This window comes from Neomonachus schauinslandi, chromosome 6 (genome assembly GCF_002201575.2).
Source record: "Neomonachus schauinslandi chromosome 6, ASM220157v2, whole genome shotgun sequence".
NCBI classification, from domain to species: Eukaryota; Metazoa; Chordata; class Mammalia; order Carnivora; family Phocidae; genus Neomonachus; species Neomonachus schauinslandi.
This window is the reverse complement of record NC_058408.1, coordinates 127,300,136-127,321,243: the sequence shown is the minus strand read 5'-3', so window position 1 is coordinate 127,321,243 and position 21,108 is coordinate 127,300,136. Positions and strand designations below refer to the sequence as shown.

Here is a 21,108-nt window from a genome sequence, read left to right as displayed (position 1 = left end):
ACTGTTCTACATTGAAGGAGACTAAAGAGACATGACAACTAAATTCGATGCATGACTCTGGGTTGGATCCTTTTGCTATGAAGAACATTACTGGAACAACCGGCAAAGTTTGAAAGGGGTCTGGGGTTGGATATGTAATTGTACTGTATGCTAATTTCTGAACTTTGATGGTTGTATTATTGTTATATAGAATGTCCTCTATTTGTAGAAAATACATACTGAAACATTTAATGACGTGAGAACTTACACTCAAATGAATCAGGAAAGAATAACATTTGTGTCTTACTTACTTACTCTTCTCTAATTCCGAGATTAATTCAAAATAAAATGTTAAGAGAAAGAGAAAGGACTGCACTGGTGGTTACCGAACACTAAAAATAAAGATACTGATATTATGGGCGGGGGGGGGAAGGGGGGGAGGTGTGGGGGTGTGTGTATGTGTTTATCAATATACACACTCCAATTAGGTGTAACTATTTTCTCTCAAGAAAGACTATTAGTTTTCCATCGCTGCTGTAACAAATCACCACATAGTGGCTTAAAACAACATCAATTTATTATTTTATAGCTCTGTAGTTCAGAAGTCTGAAATGGTTCTCATCACTGAGACAAAAATCAAGGTTGCTGGTGGGACTGTGTTCTGTTCTGGAGGCTCTAGCTTGTCCTTTCAAGCTTCTAGAGGCTGCTCACACTCCTCAGCTCATGTCTCTCTTCTCCCATCTTCAGAGGCGGCAACAGTGGATTGAGTTCCCACATGGCATCACTCTGACCTGTTCTTCTACCTTCCTCTTACATGTTTAGGGTCTCTTGGATTAACACTGGGCCCAACACAAATAATCCAGGATACTTCCCTATTTTAAAGTCAGCTGATTTGCAACCTTAATTCTGTTACCTTAATTCCCCATGTAATTTAACATATTCACAGGTACTTGGGATTGGTGGGGCAGGGGTTGCTTACTCTGCCTACCCCAGAGTTTCCTTTATTCTGAGATTATATCCTTGCTACTTTTGTGGCATTAGAAAGCTTTTTCTTTCTTTTATAAATGATGGTGCTAATTGCAATCATTCTTTTTAAACTACTGGTATGTAGAGAAAAAAAAAACCTTGCTAATCCTGTGAATACTATGTAAGTAGTACAAAACCTTGTGACATGTTTTACTGATCCCTCAAATGAAAAAGTCTGAAACAAAACATTCTTTCCTACAAAGACACCATATCCTTGATGAAAGATTTGTATTGTTCAGAATATAAGGAACAAATCAATTAAAAAGGGCAGACAAGGGGCGCCTGGGTGGCTCAGATGGTTAAGCGTCTGCCTTCGGCTCAGGTCATGATTCCAGGGTCCTGGGATCAAGCCCCACGTCGGGCTCCTGGCTTAGCGGGGAGCCTGCTTCTCCCTCTCCCTCTGCCTCCCCCCTGCTCATGCTTGCTCTCTCTCTGTATCTCTGTGTCTCAAATGAATAAATAAAATCTTTAAAAATTAATTAATTAATTAAAAAAATTTTTAAAAAGGGCAGACAATCCAATTTTTTAAAAAATGAGCAAGGCTTCCAAGGCTTAAACTGACACTTCACAATAGAGTGTATTTAAAGAGCTAATACAGGTCATGATCTCAGGGTTTTAAGATGGAGCCCTGCATCCAGGGGCAGAGCCTGCTTAGGGTTCTCTCTCCCTCCACCCCACCCCCTCTCGCTCTCACTCTCAAATAATTAAATAAATAGCCAATAAACCTAAAAAGGTGCTTGATTACAATGGTCCCTAAGGAAACGCAAATTAAAGCAGTGAGACAGTGAGATGGTACTGTCTTCATCTACTAGTCTGGACTGAACTGAAAAAGACAGACAATATCAAGTGAGTGTTACAAGAACGTGCAGCAACTGGAACTCTCATATGCTGCTGTAGGAAGTGTAAAATGGAAAACAGTTTCATGGTACCTATTAAAGCTGAACATTCTCATACTCTATGACCTAGCAATCCTACTCCTAGATATATACCCAACAGATATGTACATATGTTCAAGAAGAGAAATGTACAAGATTTTTTTTTTAAAGATTTTATTTATTTATTTGAGAGAGAGAGAATGAGAGAGAGCACATGAGAGGGGGGAGGGTCAGAGGGAGAAGCAGACTCCCCGTCGAGCAGGGAGCCCGATGCAGAACTCGATCCAGGGACTCCAGGATCATGACCTGAGCCGAAGGCAGTCGCTTAACCAACTGAGCCACCCAGGCGCCCAAGAAATGTACAAGATTATTCATAACAGCACAATTCACAGTAGCCAAAAACTGGAAATAACCCAAATGTCCATCAACAATAGAATGGCTAAAAATATGAAGTACATTCACACATTGGAATACTACACAGCAATGAGAATGAGAATGAACGTATTACACCCCACACAACAACCTGAATGTATCATCTTACAAACAATGTGGAACAAAAGAAGCCAGACACTGAAGCACATATACTGGAATAGTTCCATATATTCCATATATACACAGGCTAAATACAAATAAAAGTAAAACCAACCTATAAATATTAGATAATGCTTATACAGAAGTGATCACTAGGTAAAATTTTAATGAGCTATATACTTAAGATTTGTACACCTTTTGTATAATTACTTCTCTAAAAAGCTTACATAGACAGATACATCCACAAAGTACACTAGAATATTATTTTTCAACACAAACTGGATTCAGTCCAAACTCCCCGGTCCTCAGTCTTTCTTTTCTTTCTTGTTTGCTATGCACCTTATGTTCAAGTCATATCTATCTACTCAACCTGTGCCTGCCTATCTCTTGATTTTCTGGCCTTTACCCAAACTACTCCCTCTTCCTGGAACTGCCCACGTCAAAAACAAGTCTATCAAAACCTATCTATTCTACAAAATCCAATATGAAGTTTTCTTCTTCCACAAAGTATCCGAAGATCTCTTCAGTTAAAACTGACATCCCTTCTGATAACTTCTATAGCACTTTTGCCTCTATTTTGGCACTTACTGGTGTGCCTTAAGAAATACTATAAATTCCATGGGGTACCTGGCTCAGTCATTAAGCATCTGCTCGGGTCATGATCCTGCGGTCCTGGCGTCCTGGGATGGAGCCCCACATCGGGCTCCCTGCTCAGCGGGAAGCCTGCTTCTCCCTCTCCCACTCCCCCTGCTTGTGTTCCCCCTCTGGCTGTGTCTCTCTCTGTCAAATAAATAAATAAAATCTTTAAAAAAATATAAAAAAAACCTATAAATTCCTATCTTCTCGATAGATTATGAAGTTCTAGAGGAGACAGAAGTTTTATTTAATTTTGTATCTTCATCCCCTCCTGCCCCCATAACCACCTCCCTCTACATATAACATGATGTTTTGCAACTTAGTTTATGTTCACATTTTTATCAAATCACATTGCATGCCAACTCATGGCCTCATTTTCAGTTGTCAACCCACTGATTTTGCCAAGTACTATTTAAAAGGAAAATGCAGTGCTCCAGCACAATCTAAGAACATACAGTCCTAAATTTCCAATGAAAATCTTGGATACACATAGGAGTTTAATGACATAAATAATCAATTAACACATTATACATGGCAATTTATGATTTAAAATGAACTGCGAAGGGAAAAAAAGAGAACCTTTTCAAGTAGGTAAGACTAACAATTGCCCATTTCTCAGTTAAGAAAATGATCTTGGTCTACACTGCAGTCCATGATCAAATGCAGGTCTTCATTTGGGGTCCTTATTTTATAAATATATGCACTCAGTATACTAAATTTAAATTTTTCGGACTAAAAACAATACAGATTCACTGTTGAAAATCTAGAAAACATTAAAGAATCCAAAGAAAAGAAAAATCACCAAAAATCATGCTTTTGTGTGTGTTTACTAGCACGTTTTCAGATGCTGTTAAATATTTTGAAATATTATCCATAATCCAGCAATTCACAAATTATCACATTAATAGATTAGCATTAATGTATTAGTTCCTGAGTACAAGGATTTGTGCATCTGTGTTCCAAAAGTATTATCCATGTGCTATATAATTCCTGGATGTCTGTTTCCATGACTTTTCAGTGAAAGCCTGAACGTCCCCCAGACATCTGAAAATATCAGTACCATATCTTTGCAGCCTCAAATTTAGGTGCAGAGAAGGGATTTAAGAGCTCTAAACCTGCTACCAAGGGAGTTGTTAGAGCATTATGTATGACCTTGATTCAAATTCTGTACAAACGCCATTGGAATGACATCAACTTTATCCTTCGCAAGGATAGAAGAATAGCTTGTAATGCTCATGAACTTTTCAGGGCATCACTGTGGATTAATGTCAAGAATCTAATTGTTTCTTTATGCCTTTTTAAAATTTTACATAACATGATGCAAAGATACCTGCTATATTAAGTAGTGGTTCTAAAAATATCCAGCCCAAGGGTGTTGTTCAGTAACCAAAGTGAGAAAGTGCTAGTCAGGATAGCACAACAATGAGCAGAATGAAAGCACAACAGCTGTCATAGTAAGCATTTCATCATTCTTCTATAAATCAAGTATACTAGATTATATTATAGACAATTGTTACTATAGTACATTATACAAGTTACTCCCTCCCCAACGCCTTCTAAGGGCAGAGTATACTTTCCTGCCCTTTTGACTCTGGGCTTGCCCACTGACTTGCTTTGGTTAACGGAATACTGGCAGGTGTGACAGGACCAATGACTGAAAGGTACTTGAATAATTGGACTTGCTCTCTTGTGCCTTTGCTGTAGCTACAAGAGCTTCACGTGATAAGTCACCATTTCTTTAGTCTGAGTCCCAGAATATCATACGTACCAGTCCTTAGTGAGCAGCCAAGTCCAGAGTCACCCAACTAAGCCCAGTCTATACCATCCAATACTCAGCAAATCCACATATTCATGAGAATAAATGTCTGTCATTGTATGCCACGATATTTTGTGGGTTCTATTACTCAGCAATAACTGACTGATACAATGATACTGTGACAACTATAAAGTCTTACTCCATTTCCTCAATAAGTCAAATGATTAGAAAATCTACATATAAGTCTGAACAATAACACTTCCACTCCAGCCATTATGTGACTAGCAAAGAAATATGCCATCATATTCCATTGTTTCTCTGCTCTTCAAGGATTAAATATAATATAAGTCAGGGTACTGGGTCAGACTGCATGGGTCTGATGTCAGACTCCTTGCTAACAGAGTGACTTTGTACAAGTTACTTATTCTCTCTGGACTCAGTCTCCTTATCTGAAAATGGGAGTAACAATAGTACTGAATCTATTACTGGAAGGATTAAATGAAGTAATATATGTAAAGGATTTAGGGGCACCAGGCTGTCTCAGTCACAAGAGCATGCAACTCTTGATCTCGGGGGTCATGAGTTCAAGGCCCACATTGAGTGTAGGGATTAAAAAAAAAAAAAAAAACTTAAAAAAAAGAATTTAGGGGACGCCTGGGTGGCTCAGTCGGTTAAGCGTCTGCCTTCAGCTCGGGTCATGATCCCCGGGTCCTGGGATCGAGTCCCGCATCGGGCTCCCCGCTCTGCGGGGAGCCTGCTTCTCCCTCTGCCTCTGCCTCTCTCTCTCTCTCTCTCTCATGAATAAATAAATAAAATCTTTAAAAAAAAAAAGAATTGAGATTAGCACATAGTAAATACTAAATAAATGACAGCTGTTAGCTATTCATGGCTAACTATATTTTAAAAAAACAAAAATTTAAAAAACACAACTCTCCCAATTCTACTATGGTTATCCCTTTATTGACAGTCAGGACAGGTAAGAGCACAAGCTTGGCAATAAGAAGGGAGGTATATCCTGAAGGGAGAGCCAAATCTCAGGAAGGAGCAAGACCTTAGAAGGAAATCCCAACTCAGAAGGTTCCTCTTAGGCAGGAAGGAACCCTCTCTGGGCTCTGTGGCTTTTGCTCCCTTGCTTCCCACTCCCACCCTGGCCACACAGGAAGGCAATCCAAGAACTATGGCGGGAGTGTCCCAGAGTGTCCCAGACTTCACAGTCTGAAGTCAACATTACCCTCAGCATTTATTCCACTCGTTATCTCTGAGCCTCCTGTAAAATGTTCTAGCTCTGTCTCAGTCAGGCTTTAGGAAAGTAAAGGGAATTATCAAGAGATTCCCAAAGTACAAGGTGAATCTTGTGGAATACTAGTCAAAACGGTAAGAGCCAGTGAAACTTTCCCGTATTTTTTCCCCCTCCTCCACTTCCAGTTTACAGATGCTGGATTGACTACTGAGGAAAGCAGCAGTTTTCTTTATAGTGACCAACTTGTTAAACATTGGTAAATATTTTCTACATCATCCTCAATGAATTATTATACACACTTAGAAAGCACTTTCCATGCTATATTAAAATATTGCTAGAACATAGATAGGATTTGGGGCACCTGGGTGGCTCAGTCAGTTAAGTGCCTGCCTTCAGCTCAGGTCATGATCCGGGGTCCTGGGATGGAGCGCCCGCATCAGGCTCCCTGCTCAGACTCCTTGCTCAGCAGGGAGCCTGCTTCTCCCCCTCCCTCTGCCCCTCCCCCCATTCATGCTCTCATGCGTGTGTGCGCGCGTACATTCTCTCTCAAATAAAACCTTTAAAAAAAAGTAGAAGGGATTTTAAAATACTTCAATAGCACAAAGATTTTTTTCTTTCTTCATTCTCTTTTTTATTGTAATGGCATTTACCATAAAATAATTTTTTCTACACGTGCTCAAGATCTTACATATGTCCCATCTCCCTTTAGCAAGGGAAAAAAATTCTCATCTGCTTCCTTTCTTTCAGGATTTTAACATAGAATAATAAGTGGACTCTTTTGAAAGTTCATTTTCTAATTTAGCAATAAAAAATTTCTGACAATCATTCAAAGTAGAATTTTCTCTACATCTAATAATTCACTTCCAATAATATGTACATCTATTACAAACATAAGTTTTAAAAATTAGCACAAAGAGGGCGCCTGGGTGGCTCAGTTGGTTAAGCGACTGCCTTCGGCTCAGGTCATGATCCTGGAGTCCCGGGATCGAGTCCCGCATCGGGCTCCCTGCTCGGCAGGGAGTCTGCTTCTCCCTCTGACCCTCCTCCCTCTCATGCTCTCTGTCTCTCATTCTCTCTGTCTCAAATAAATAAATAAAATCTTTAAAAAAAATAAAATAAAATAAAATAAAATAAATAAAAATTAGCACAAAGAATTATCACTAATTTGTAATTTCATACCTTAATACCTATATAAGAATATCCAGAAAAGAAACTGAAGGCTAACTTAAATTGAGAACAGGTAAAAGATACATAGAAACTCTGACAACTTAAACTAAGAACTAGTTTCAAATGTTCACCCAACCAGCTGGTAATCAATCTCACTGACTCAAAGAAAAGCCCATCTCAGTGAAAAATCTGAGTATTTATTTTAAAATGCAATTTCTTGCTTTTAGATACATACACCTCTCAAGCAAATAAGAAAAGTTACTGAATCATATTAATTCACCCAGTATTATCTCTGCAGTGACATTATTAAGGCAAGTCATGCAGGAGATCATGTTAGTTCCTTAAGAAGTTAACCTCAAAAAAGAGATGCTTCCAAAGTAAACCTAGTGTTGCTGTTCACAAATTTGGCTAATCCCATTTGTATTTTTAGCATGAACATCCAACTACAATAGCATCCCTGGCAGCCACTCTCAAAAGGGCATGGCCTCCAGCAATTTCTCTCTCTCTGTTTATGAATGTCATTCTTCTTGTCTACAGGTAGAGATTATTTCCCCTCCCTCTGACTCTGGGCGAGCCTTGACTGTCTTTGACCAAGAGTGACATTGTCAGACTTCCAATCCAAGGACGTAAGAGAACTGGCTGAACGCCTTCTATTCCTGTCTCTTAGAATGCTCCTTCTTAGAATCCAGGCACCCAGCTTAAGTAAATCCAAAGGCCATGTGGAGAACGAAGCAGGGCAGGCACATAAAGGAGGAATGAAGGCCTTTGGGACTAACTGAACTCTCAGCCAGTGGTCAGCTATGTGAGTGTGGCCGTTTTGAACATTCCAACTATGCCAGCACCCCAGCCAACACCATCAATCAACTACAAATTTCAGAAAATAACAAATTGTTTAAGCTACTAAATTGTGGGGTGGTCTGTTACACTGCAAGTTACCTTTTATACTGTTTCCCTTATCTATCAATTCTATAAAAAAGTATTTTATATGCCCTAAAATATTTCATCCAAGTTTCAAATGTTTCCCCAGATCTAATATTCTGGGACTGGTTTATCCTGGTCATTTTTAAAAATAAACTTCAAATTCATCCCTCAACTCATCTTTCTATCCCCCATATAGATTTTTTTAATATGTGCTTATAAAAATTGTGCCTACATTCCCTCAGTCATTTTCATTTCTCTTCTCAGATCCTCTTCCAGTTCCCATTTATCTTTTCTGAATTTTAATTTTGTTGACCAAGGAAGTATTAGTTAAGAAGGTGCTTGAGGACCTGCTAAAACTAAATGAAATATTAGCATACAGGTTACTTAATGTGAACTACTGCTTTAATATCATTTGTTTCTGGAAGTTAAACATTCCCCTTAAACTATTTTTCATAAGTATCCAAGGGTAAATTTAAAATCTAGACTATGTATGAACTATGGTCAACTACGAATTAGCAGTCTTGTTAATAAGATTTTATTTTAAAATTCGTAATCAAAGCACTACATTAATGTTGTAATAAGCAAAATTCATGAAAGACAATATCTATTTCATATTAGCATTTGAAATACATTTTACATTTTCTTAAACCATGGAAATCAGGACATCCGTACAAAAACTGCCATTCACAATTTGCAATTGAGGAAAGAAGTAAGGCCAAAACAAAGCCAAATACTAAACAAAAATCTCAATTTGATTAAAAGGATCATTCCTCCATGTTGTACTGTGCACTAATTACTTGATACAAGCACAAATAAAGTATCTTCCTATCTCAAAACTGACTGAGTAAAGACATATGTTATAGTAGGGTAAATGGGACCAAAGGCAAGTTGTAACTTACTCAGATTCATAGTAAGACTGTGACTGAGCTAAAAAATACAAAATCTCTAACTCTCCATTCTCTGCTTTAGTTACTAAGAAGTCCTTCTTGGTGACCCTCTTCCAGTTGGCCTTTTTCTCAAGCAGTAGCCAAAATAGCAGGCAAGGTCAAAAATGAAAGTTACTAAAATTAAAGAAAAAATTGCCTTCTCCCTATGGAAAGTGACTCAACATTTAATAATGTGTGGTGCACTAAAAGCTGCAAACTACTACATGGCCATCTCCAGGTCCACTTTAACTCAATCAGGAGACCACTATCGAAACATTAACTCACTGGTACAAAGTGGAGATCAAGTAGTTGAAAATGTTCCTAGGCTGAGGTCTAATGGGGAGTAAAGAAGATGATCTCATAATGTCTCTTTATGATCTATAAATCACATTATTCCATAAATTTGACATGAGTGTCAAGATTAGGACTCAGTCAATCTCTAAGTAGGAAAACAAAAGCAAGCAGCTGCCAATTTTCTGACTTAAATCTAGAAGCTGGCATACAGGTTATTTAGCATAGAGATGATTCAATGTAAAATAATGTAAAATATCAAGCAACTTCTTCTTACTTCTAAAGTTCAAAAAAATTTAGTATTTTAGAATTTCAACATTGGCAGAAACTCAAGAACCTTCTTCAGGCCTAATGGGATTTTGTTAATGATATATTCAAACTTCAGTTAGGTGTTTTTGAAAGCACTAGTACAAAATAAAGTTTTAGTAAATTTGACCAGTCTCTGAAGATGTATTCTTATAAATGGGGCAGTTTAAAGCCAAATTTCAGTTAGGATAGTGTCCATGTTTAATTTGTTTTGGTATTTCAGGCAAAAACAAAGTAACAACCATCAAAGAAATGAGATTTGGAGTGACAGGTTACAATTACTTCCGAAAAAGCAACACTCCCCTGCAAATAATGTCAATATCCCTAAAGCCACCTGTTAAAATAGCAGTCTATGCATTCCATCATTCTTTAGCTGTAACCACAGCTAAACCACAAAAGTCTGGTTTTACACCTAGGATATACAAGAAGCATCAGATTAAAAGCATCAAATACCAGCCTATACAAATTTGCCAAACAAGTGCAGCAAAAGAAAAGCAGATACAAAGTTAAAGAACTAGGCTCCAAAGGATTTAAATACACCCAACAAATTCCAATCCAAGTTCATACTGTGCTTCAACCTAAAGCTGATAAGTAACCACCAATTCTGACATCTCCTATTCCCCACTAGTTAGATCTCCCCTTTATCTCCTGAATTTCTCCACTGATCTCATCACTTCTTAGGAGTCTTGCTATTGTAATCTCCATGGCCTTTCCTTTCTCAGAAAGTGATACAGCACCAGACCCCATATTTTACTTTCTTTACAATTTAGCACTATGTTTTGTTTTACCCTATTAGATATTAATTTTTTCCCCAATCTCCTGTACTCATGTTTCCCTGATGGATCAACCTCTTGCTTTTTATCACTTCGTGCTCGCTACAATATTTAGCCTCTCCTTTCAAAGTAGAGTATGTATCCCTTTTTCTGACATTTGTAATTCTGGCTCACCATCAACACCCCCTTCCTTCCCTAGAGACTATCACCATAATCCTAGGTCTCCATCCCTAGCCCTTCTCCTCCTAAGTAAAGCCTCTTCCTTTGCAGAGTTTGTCAACATTAGTTTGGCCAAACTGGGATTGTACCCTGAAGGCAAAGGCTATCTCCCCTCCTCCCCACCCCACCCCCACATTCTACAGAACTACAAGTCTCCCACCTGCCCTGGCTTTCTCTCCTCCACCCTTAGATCCACCTGCATCCCGCCTTGCCCGTTTCCCCCCGCCCCCCACCTTATATCTCTCTTTCCACTATCCCGCGCTCCCCTTCCCCACTCCTGAACGCACCTCCTCTGCTGGGCCTTACCCGTAACCCTGACACCGAGAAGGCCCTGCCAGCAACCTCACGGCGTCTCTCCTCTGGGCTTCCTCCGCTCTTCAGTAACTGTCCCCACGCCCCTTTCCCTCCAGGGCCCCGCGCGCCGCCCAGAGCCCCCTCCCCGATTAAGCTCCCGCTGTCACTTGGCCTCTCATCCACAAGATGGCGGAGCTGTTGCCCCCACCCCCGGGTCCTCTCCGCAACCCCCTCCCTCCTCCCTAGAGCTCCCGTCCGGTCCCTTCAGCTGCCCCCGCCGCCGGCCTCGGCCCAGGATCCCGCTGCCTCCTCCTCCGGCGGGCAGGCGGCCCAGGCCCGAGCCTCAGCGACGTCGCCAACGCCACCGCCTCCACTGCTCCCCCGCCTGCGCCTTCTCCTCACCATAAACTTGAGCGCTTTTTCCTGCAGCACCGCCTCCGCTGGGTCCATAATCACCGGGGGCCACTGGGTCTGCACTCCGCCGGGGCCGCCCCTTTGGTGCCAGGCCGCAGCCAACGCAGCGCCCGGATCCGCCTCCTCTTCCTTCCCCCCGCCCTCTCTTACCTCTCAGGCACCGGCAGGGGGCCAGGGAGGACCCGCTGTTCGGTGCACATGCGTGAGCCCACTGGCTCACGGGATTTGTAGTGCTGGGGTTCCCGCGGCAAAAAGTGAGGCCTAGACGCGAACCGCAACTCCCGCGGTTCACTGCGGCACGGTCGCTGAGGCCGAAAGCCAAATCTAGACGACTCGCCATCAAGTAGAGAAAATCGGCTGATGGGAATCGTAGTTTACAGCCTCTATGGATGGGAAACGGGAGGGGGCACGGGTGTCTCCGTGGTTACCGAGCGACGCTAGTGGCTGCTTGCCTGGTATTTGATATCAAGATGGCGAGCATTGCCTCACCTGTAGCCCAAATACTGGAAAAAACTGTGAGAGGACTCAGAGGTCCTGGCAGCACCTCACAGACCAATGCAGAATTTCAAGGTCCTCCTAACCTATCACCCCACACTGCTCCTGAAGACCTTATTCTATCCCCACAAAAAGTCAGGGCCAGAGAGAACTCACCTCAGGAAATTCTTGGGTGTTTTGTGCTCAGAAGGTATGGCCTGGTAATGCTAACCCTCGGATTGAAGCCTTGTATTAAGGGTCAAAAAGTGGGATATAATGGCCTTCAATGGTGGGATATAACGGCCATCCACCATATAAATCTGTAAGTATTTAGTTTGGCCTTGAAAGGGACAGTACGATTTTATTTTGGAGATTGGATCTACCCTACTCTCTCAATACCAGGGTTGGGCTAAAAGTGACAGGCTAGTAGAGAATATCCAAATTGATAAAATAAGTGAATTAGGGAAATGCCTTTTCACTTACAGGAAAAATTTCCATTGTAAACTGTTTTATTCATCTGTTCAACGAACAGTAAGCACATAACTGTGTCCAGACATCATCCTAAGAAATGGGGATTCATTGGTGAACATGACAGACCCAAGCTTGTGGAGCTCACATTTCTAGTATGTTGATACTTTGTTCTAGTCATCTTTACGTCCACAGAACTCAGCACAATACCTAATACCTAATAGGCTTTCACTTAATAAAAAAGTTTTACTCTTGAATTAAAAAAAGTTCTACGCAAGTGCAAAATGGAGAAGGCTGCAAATTCATACACATGAAAACAACCTGGAAGTGTCCATAGGACTAAGGTGGTATGTGACACAGTTGCCAAATATGCTAAAGGAGTTCTAGGCAGCTTGAAGAGTAGTGTCTGGGGAATAGAGGCTTATGGTCTTTGTTTTGAAGCAGTCAGACCACACCTGGAATACTTTGTTCGGTTATGGGCACCATGTCCAACAGACATGGTATGCAGGAGCATAGCCAAGGCCAGGATGACCATGGGAGAAAATATTGGTAGATGCTTCCTCTAAGAAAAAGAGCATGTAGGAATAACATGACAACTAAATTCAAGTGTTTGAAAGTATTGAAAGGCATATGTAGATAGCATATGACAATAATAATAGCTACCACTTTATTAGCTCTTTTGTGCCGGGCATGCACTAGGAATTTTTTATTCATAATCTCTAATATGGGGTGCCTGGGTGGCTCAGTCAGTTAAGCATCTGCCTTTGGCTCAGGTCATCATCCTGGGGTCCTGGGATCGAGCCCCTTCTCAGCAGGGAACCTGCTTCCCCCTCTACCCTCCCCCGTGCTTGTGCTCTCTCCCTTTCTCTCAAATAAATAAGATCTTTAAAAAAAAAAACTTACATAGGGGCGCCGGGTGGCTCAGTCGTTAAGCGTCTGCTTTCAGCTCAGGTCATGATCCCAGGGTCCTGGGATCGAGCCCCGCATCGGGCTCCCTACTCAGTGGGGAGCCTGCTTCTCCCTCTCCTACTCCCCCTGCTTGTGTTCCCTCTCTCGCTGTGTCTCTGTCAAATAAATAAAATCTTAAAAAAAAATAAAAATAAAATAAAAATTAAAAACTTACATAATCTCTAATATGCATAATAATCTCTAATATTCATAGTAACTCTGTAAAATAGGCATTATTATCCCTAATTTACAGAAGAGACTGATAGAAGATAAATAAGTTGCGCCAGTCATACAGCAAATTATATTGTCAGAATTCTAACCCAAGTCTGCTTGACTCAAAGGCATGTGCTATTTTCACTGAACCACAGTTCCGTGGTATAGGACTCAGACTCAGAGCTCTCTAGTAATCAGAGCTGTACTGACAAAGGAATGGATCACCCCATTCCTGAAAAGATATAGAGGCAAGAGGACTATCTGTCTTGAGTAATGTCTAGAGGGTTTCAGTTTGGGTGGGAGGGTAAGATCTTTTAAACCCTAAGATTCTATTCTGTTGAGAAGTCATTCATTTGACTTTGTTATCCATAGAGGAGTATGAAAACACTGCTGAATGAGGCCGGCAGTTAGTGATGGTCCTCACTTTGTCCGGCCATATAGAGGTAAGGATTAGTAAAACAAATCCAAGGAGTTTTTGTTTGAAAGCCCAACCAGCCAGACAGTTCATATGCATATGGATTGAAAGTGAGCTGGCAGGGACTGGGTACAGAAAGGGTAAAACCTCTTTTTTGAAAATTGACTGCTTATGGTCAGTCAACCTGAGAAATCCAAGTACAAACTGCCTTGATTCTGAAGCTTCTCATACCCAACATAGTTTAGGAAAGGTCACTGGATTGGATGTTAAGAAGTCTGGTTCTAGCCCATCCTTTCTCCAGTTCATTGGTTGATTGGGCAATTAACTGAACCTCTGATCCTCTCTCTTGCCATCTGGAAAACAAAGATCTGCCAACTCTAAAATGGATACATTTAGGGCGCCTGGGTGGCTCAGTTGGTTAAGCGACTGCCTTCGGCTCAGGTCATGATCCTGGAATCCATGGATCGAGTCCCGCATCGGGCTCCCTGCTTGGCAGGGAGTATGCTTCTCCCTCTGACCCTCCCCCCTCTCATGTGCTCTCTCTCTCTCTCTCATTCTCTCTCTCAAATAAATAAATAAATAAATAAAATGGATACATTTATGAGCCTTTTTTTTTTTAAGACTTTATATTTATTTGACAGAGAGAGACAGTGCGAGAGAGAATACAAGCAGGGGGAGTGGGAGAGGGAGAAGCAGGCTCCCTGCTGAGCAGGGAGCCCGATGCGGGGCTCGATCCCAGGACCCTGGGATCATGACCGGAGCCAAAGGTAGACGCTTAACGACTAAGCCCCCCAGGTGCCTCAATGAGCCTGTTTATGGTACAGTTGCTCAAGGAGAACACTGAATCATTTTACTGAAAAATTGGATTTCCAGTATGAGAAATCACAGATACTACTGGACTTAATTTCTACCCCAACCTCCTGGTTTAAGACCTCAGGGTACTCTTTGACTCACCCTTATCTATTAGTGTCTGTATTCAGCCAGTAATCTATCAAAATGTCTCTTCCAGCCTCTACCTCCAATGCTAGTCTGTTCCTGACTATCACCATCTTTTCTGCCTACTTCCCTATATTTACCTCCAAACCAGTTCTCTTGACTCCAGGCTCTCATTCCACCTCCTCTGATACTTTTATTTTTTTAAGATTTTATTTATTTATTTGACAGAGAGAGCACAAGTAGACAGAGCAGTAGACAGAGAGAGAGGGAGAAGCAGGCTCCCGGCTGAGCAGAGAGCCTATGCAGGGCTTGGGATCATGACCTGCGCTGAAGGCAGACATGCTTAACCGACTGAGCCACCCAGGCGCCCCTGATACTGTCTTTTAGACTTCACTTACATCACAGTTCTTCCCTGCTCAATCCTTGTTTGGCTCTCTTATCTCCGTTATCTTTGTTTAAATTCCTTTATCTGGCTTTCCAGAATTTCACAATCTTATGCAGTCCCCTCTCCCACCTTACTTCCCACTTTGCATTGATATGTCCCTCTGCTCCAATCAGACATTTCTCCTACACACCTGCTCAGCATACTCCTGCCTCCTGGCCTTAGCTAGAAGTCTTCCCTTTCTCCCTCTTTCCTACTCATCTTTCAAGGTATGACTTAAATCTCAAAAACAAATAGTTGTCTAGGGTCACCTGGGTGGCTCATAGTCGGTTAAGCACCAGACTCTTGGTATCAATTCAGGTCTTGATCTCAGGGTTATGAGTTCAAGCTCCACGCTGGGTTTGGAGCCTACTAAAAAAAAAAAAAAGTTGTCTAGTTAATTATTCTCTTTTAGTACATGGCTTGTTCCCTTTTCCCTTCCCCCGTAGACAGTTTTTACCTTTTTGTTTGTATAGTTCTTGCAAAATAGTTATTCATGTGCTACAATTTTAATTCTATTAAATATTATTTATATATCTCATTATATATTATGTAATAATGTTTTATATATCCCATTATGTTTCATACTTTTTTCACCCATTGCCTATGGTTTTAAGACCCATTCATGTGGCTATGTGCACATCTAACCTGTTGCTTCCAAATGCTGTGTAGTAGCTTGATGATGTGTATGCCCCATGTTTACCTATCCACTCTCCCAGTAAAACCTACAGTTCCCAATCACCCCCAATAATGCTGCAGCAGTCAGCCTCCTACATACCCCCTGAGTAAGAATATCTTCAGGAATACATATCTAAGATCATACTTGCTGGTTCACAGGCTATTAAGGACACTTAATTAGACATGTAGTGCCAAACTGAAGTACAGAAAGACCAGAACAGTCTACACTTCCACCACACTATTCCACCACACTTGGCATTATCCAGCTTTCTACTTTTTTTTTTGGTCCAGTCTATACATTCTACCTTCTTTAAAAAAGCCCACAACGGGAATGCCTTTTGATTTTGGCTCAGGTCATGATCTCAAGGTCATGTTGGCTCCGTCCTGGGTGTGCAGCCTGCTTAAGATTCTTTCTCTCCTTCTCCATCTGCTCTTCCCACCCCTTCATGCTCCCTCTCTAAAAAAAAAAAAAGAAAGAAAGAAAGCCCACAAGGATTATGCCCTTCTTTAAGCAAACTGCTCTGCTTTTCTAATCTTTATCCCCATAATGTGTGATTATAACACATAGCAGGCTGGAGCCAGAAATAGTCCATATATGCCTTCACTTTTTTTCTCATTCCATGGCATTCCCTTCTACTATACCCAATGGGGGTCTCAGCCCTGAATGCACTTAACAGTCATTTGAGGGGTGGGGTGTCTGAGTGGCTCAGTTGAGTGTCTGACTCTGGATCTCAGCTGAGGGGCTTTATTTATTTATTTATTTATTTTTTATAGGTAGGCTGCACACCCAGTGTGGAGCCCAATGCAGGGCTTGAACTCACAACCCTGAGCTCAAGACCTGTGCTCTGGATCTCAGCTAAGGGGCTTTCTTTCTTTCTCTCTCTCTCTTTCTTTCTCTCTCTCTCTCTTTCTTTCTTTCCTTTCTTTCCTTCTTAGTAGGCTGCATGCCCAGTGTGGCGCCCAATGCAGGGCTTGAACTCACAACCCTGAGCTAAAGACCTGTGCTGAGGGGTGCCTGGGTGGCTCAGTCGATTAAGCCTCCGACTCGTGGTTTCAGCTCAGGTCATGATCTCAGGGTCATGAGATAGAGGCTCATATTGGGCTCCATGCTCTGCGCAGAGTCTGCTTGAGATTCTCTCCCTCTCCGTCCCCTCTTCCCCTCCTCTCACTCGAGCACATGTGCTCTCTCTCTCAAATTAATTCATTAAATCTTAAAAAAAAATAAATAAACAACTGAGCTGAGATCAAGAGTCAGCCATTTAACCAACTGAGCCACCCAGGTGCCCCGGCTGGTGAGGTGCTTTAAAACAAATATTAATGTCGAGGCTCTTCCCCAGGTACCTTGGCAATGGTAATTGTAAAAGGTCCCCAGGTGGTTCTAATCTGTAGCCAGATTTGAGAGCACTGCCTTGGAGTTTAGATGCCCAGTGCCTTCTTGCTGACCTCTGGCTACCCAGAGTTCCCCTTGATGCCTAACTTGTCTTCAAAACTCTAGAATTACTTCTCCTCCCACCCCATAACCCTCTGTTTTCCAAGGATAGCCAATCAAAACTCAAGGTTGACTGGAAACAAAGTGATTAACTGAATAAAAGCCTGTCAATTATTTGATATCTGATTGGCTTAACCCTAGGGTCAAGACATCTAGTGGAGATGGGAAAGATTATTTGTATTTCAGTTGGCAGGAGAGACACTGTCTTAGTTGTGGCCTAAAGAACTTCCCCCTTCCCCTCACATCCTTGTTCTCATAAAAGGTCAAGAGTCAGTGACTTCTGAGTTTGTTGACCCCACTGGGGTTCTATATTCTTGTACTTAAGTGGAAGGAGTCACTATTAAGAGTGATCCAGATTGATTTGGTTCCCTCCACAACTGTTATCACTGTCACAGGCCTAGGTCATCCTTATCTAGACAGAGCAATTAGTCCCCTTCATGGGAGGTCTGAGGAATGGGGATGGGGTGGGATGGCAGTGGGTCCACCAGAAAGTGTTCCAGGCAAAGGTAACTGCATTCTGAGAACCAAAACAAGGCCAGGTGACTTTGGCGGAAGAGTGGCACTGGATGAGACTATAGAGGACAATAGCATCAGGCTCTCTAGGCAAGCTATTATTCAGCCAGCACATTCTGGTCAGGTGAACCAGCTGACATCCATTCAAACTGAGGTCATTACCTATGCCCTACCAGCTATAAAATATTTTGACTTTCACCCCAGTTTATAGGTCACATTAAGGAATTTGGACTTTATCCTGAGGGCTGTAAGAAACTACCGAAGAATTTTAAGCAGGGTTGCAGCATGGTCAGATTTCTACTTTTAGAAAATCATTTACAGCTGGAGGCTGGGAAAAGGATTATGAATTTGCTGAAATCTTCCTGGGAGAGATGATGGAGGCCTGGTGAGGGAGATGATGAGAACAGAAAGAAGTAAATAGATCCCAGAGATATTGAGGAGATACAATCTGTAGGACTTGGTGATTGATTGGATATGTCATGGATGATGTCAAAGGGATGTGTCAAAGATGACTTCTAGGTATCTGGCCCAGGAAACAGGATGAATGAGGAGTGCCATTATTTGAGACAAGGAACACAATAGAAGGAACAGGAGGTAGGAGGATAATCAGTTCTTTTTTGGACATATTGCTTTAAGGTGCCTGCAAGACTTACACGTGGTTCAGGACGTTGAGGAGGCAGTTGAATATTTGGGACTGAGGCTGGAGAAAGAGGCCTGGGCTGCAGATCGGGATCTTCAGCATATACCAGTGACGCCAGCACCTCCCTCACCCCCAGCCCCAAAAGAATGACATCACCCAGGGCAAGTGTAAGCAGTGTAAAGAGTAGCAGGTCTAGGACAGAGTCCTGGAGAACCTTGAGATTTGCAGGATGAGCAGAAGAGGAGCTGGCCAAAGAGCCCAAGAAGGGACCAGAGAGGCAGGAGGAAAAACCAGCAAGTGTGGATCTTGTTGGTGGGAGGCAGATACCATACTGCAGTGAGCCGAGTGGCTCTCAAGGGAAGGAGCGAAGAGATAGCACAATGGTTAGAGGTAGAAGTTGAGGGTCTAGAGACAGTGTTCACTGTTTTATTTAAAAGAAGAGAGACTTGGATCATCCACTAGCGGCGGCCAGCAAGGAGACGAGGGCACTGCGGCACAAAGCCATGCCTTTCTTTGATGTGCAGGAAAGGCTGGGCCTTAACTTAGATCATTGGATGACAATCCAAAGTGCCGTGCAGCCTCACAAGATTCCAGGTCGATGCCATGCTTTTGAGAAAGAATGGATAGAATGTGCACATGGAATCGGTGGTACCCGTGCAGAGAAAGAGTGCAAGATAGAATTTGATGATTTCATAGAATGTCTGCTTCGGCAGAAAAGATGAAACATCTGAGTGACATCAGGAGGCAGCGAGATAAACTAATAAAGGAAGGGAAGTACAAACCTCCACCTCACCACTTGGGCAAGGAGGATCCTAGGCCCCGAGCAGAGCTGCTGCTGATGGCTGGAGGCTGATTTTCATGTTCTCTCTTCTCCACTGGAAAGTTCATTTGCTGAAAACCTTTTTGTGAAAGTGTCTAAAAATAAAGGATTGCTCTATCCTGTTTAATAAATAAATAAATAAATAAATAAAAGAAGAGAGACTTTAGTTCAAAGGAAACTGAAAAGGTATGACAACTAAATGCAATGACTGATCCCTGATTGGACCATCAACAAACACGCACACATACACTGAAGCACAAAAGAGAAAACAGCTGTACAAGACGCTAGCGGGACAGTCAGGGAAAACGGAATGTAGGCTGTATATTAGATAATAGTATAATATCAGTGTTAAATTTCCTGGGTGTGAGAATTTTATTGTAAGAATCAGAAAATGTCCCGGTCCTTAGGATATATGCTAAAGTATTTAGGATGAAATGTTATGATGTCTGCAACTAAATCTCAGATGGTTTAGGGAAAAAAGAAGTGTGTGTGTGTGTGTGTGTGTGTGTGTGCAGAGAGAGAGAGGAGGGAGGGAGAGAACTAAAGCAAATGTGGCAAAAAGTAATTTGTGGATCTAGGTGAAGGGTTATGGGTTTTTGCTGTACTCTTCCTGCAACTCTCCTGAAGGTTTGAAATTTCCGAAAATAAAAACTTAGGGAATAAAATGGGCACCTGGGTGGCTCAGTCAATTAAGTATCTGACTCTTGATTTTGGCACACTGAGTGTGGAACCTGTTTAAGATTCTCTCTCTCGCTCTCTCTCTCTGCCCCCCACCTGCTCGCGTGTGCACACACCCACACTTTCTCTCTCTAAAAAAATAAATAAATAATAATAATAAAATAAAAACTTAGGGAATAAAAAGAAGTGAGACTTGAGCATATTTAAATGCTGATGGAAAGGACCCATTAGAGAGAAAAGTTGAAGGTAAAAGACAAAGAGGAGGGATAATGATGGAGCTAGGTCCTGAGCAGATAAGACAGAATAACATTGGGATGGAGGGATTAGCCTACCGTGACAGAAAGGAGGAGAGTATAGGCGCAAAATCAGGTTGGGTATAGAGCTGGAGGAGAGAGATTAAGGAAGCCCCCTTCTGATGGATATTGAAATAGGCAACTAGCAATCTTTGCCACATAAGGAAATGAGATTTTTGCATTTCCTGCTCTTCTAGATTTTGTAATCCCCTTTTTTCATTCATTAGCACAATCAAAAAGTAGCTTTTCTTGGATTAGATGAATGCTATTCTAGACCAGTGGTTCTCAACTGGGGGCAATTTTGTTCCCTAGAGGATATTTAGCAATATTTGTGCTCCAAGCCTGGACAGCAGGAGGATGCTTTGGAGGACACAGGATACCTGACCCTTTTTAAGGATACATTCTACAGGGGCGCCTGGTTGGCTCAGTCGTTAAGCGTCTGCCTTCGGCGCAGGTCATGATCCCAGGGTCCTGGGATCAAGCCCCGCATGGAGCCCCGCATGGAGCCCCGCATGGAGCCCCGCATGGAGCCCCGCATGGAGCCCCGCATCGGGCTCCCTTGCTCGGCAGGAAGCCTGCTTCTCCCTCTCCCACTCCCTCTGCTTGTGTTCCTGCTCTCGCGCGCTCTCTCTCTCTCTGTCAAATATATAAATAAAATCTTTAAAAAAAAAAAAAAAGGATACATTCTACAAGTCCAATAAAACAGTTCTGCTGTATCTCATTGGTAACTGTGACTTTGGGCAAGTTACTTGACCTCTCCATGCCTTA

General features: G+C 42.0%; 1 protein-coding gene and 1 pseudogene across 1 annotated transcript in view; one reads left to right on the top strand and one right to left on the bottom strand.

The window, feature by feature from the left end:
• BTRC (beta-transducin repeat containing E3 ubiquitin protein ligase) overlaps positions 1-11,463 on the bottom strand; it is a 167,112-nt gene extending 155,649 nt beyond the window's left edge. The window contains 1 exon segment of the mRNA XM_021699723.1: positions 11,343-11,463. Within this exon segment, the coding sequence (XP_021555398.1) occupies positions 11,343-11,390 (48 nt within the window). The 5' untranslated portion in view covers positions 11,391-11,463.
• Positions 11,464-19,052: 7,589 nt separating this feature from the next.
• LOC110589478 lies at positions 19,053-19,402 on the top strand (annotated as a pseudogene).
• Positions 19,403-21,108: the final 1,706 nt, after the last annotated feature.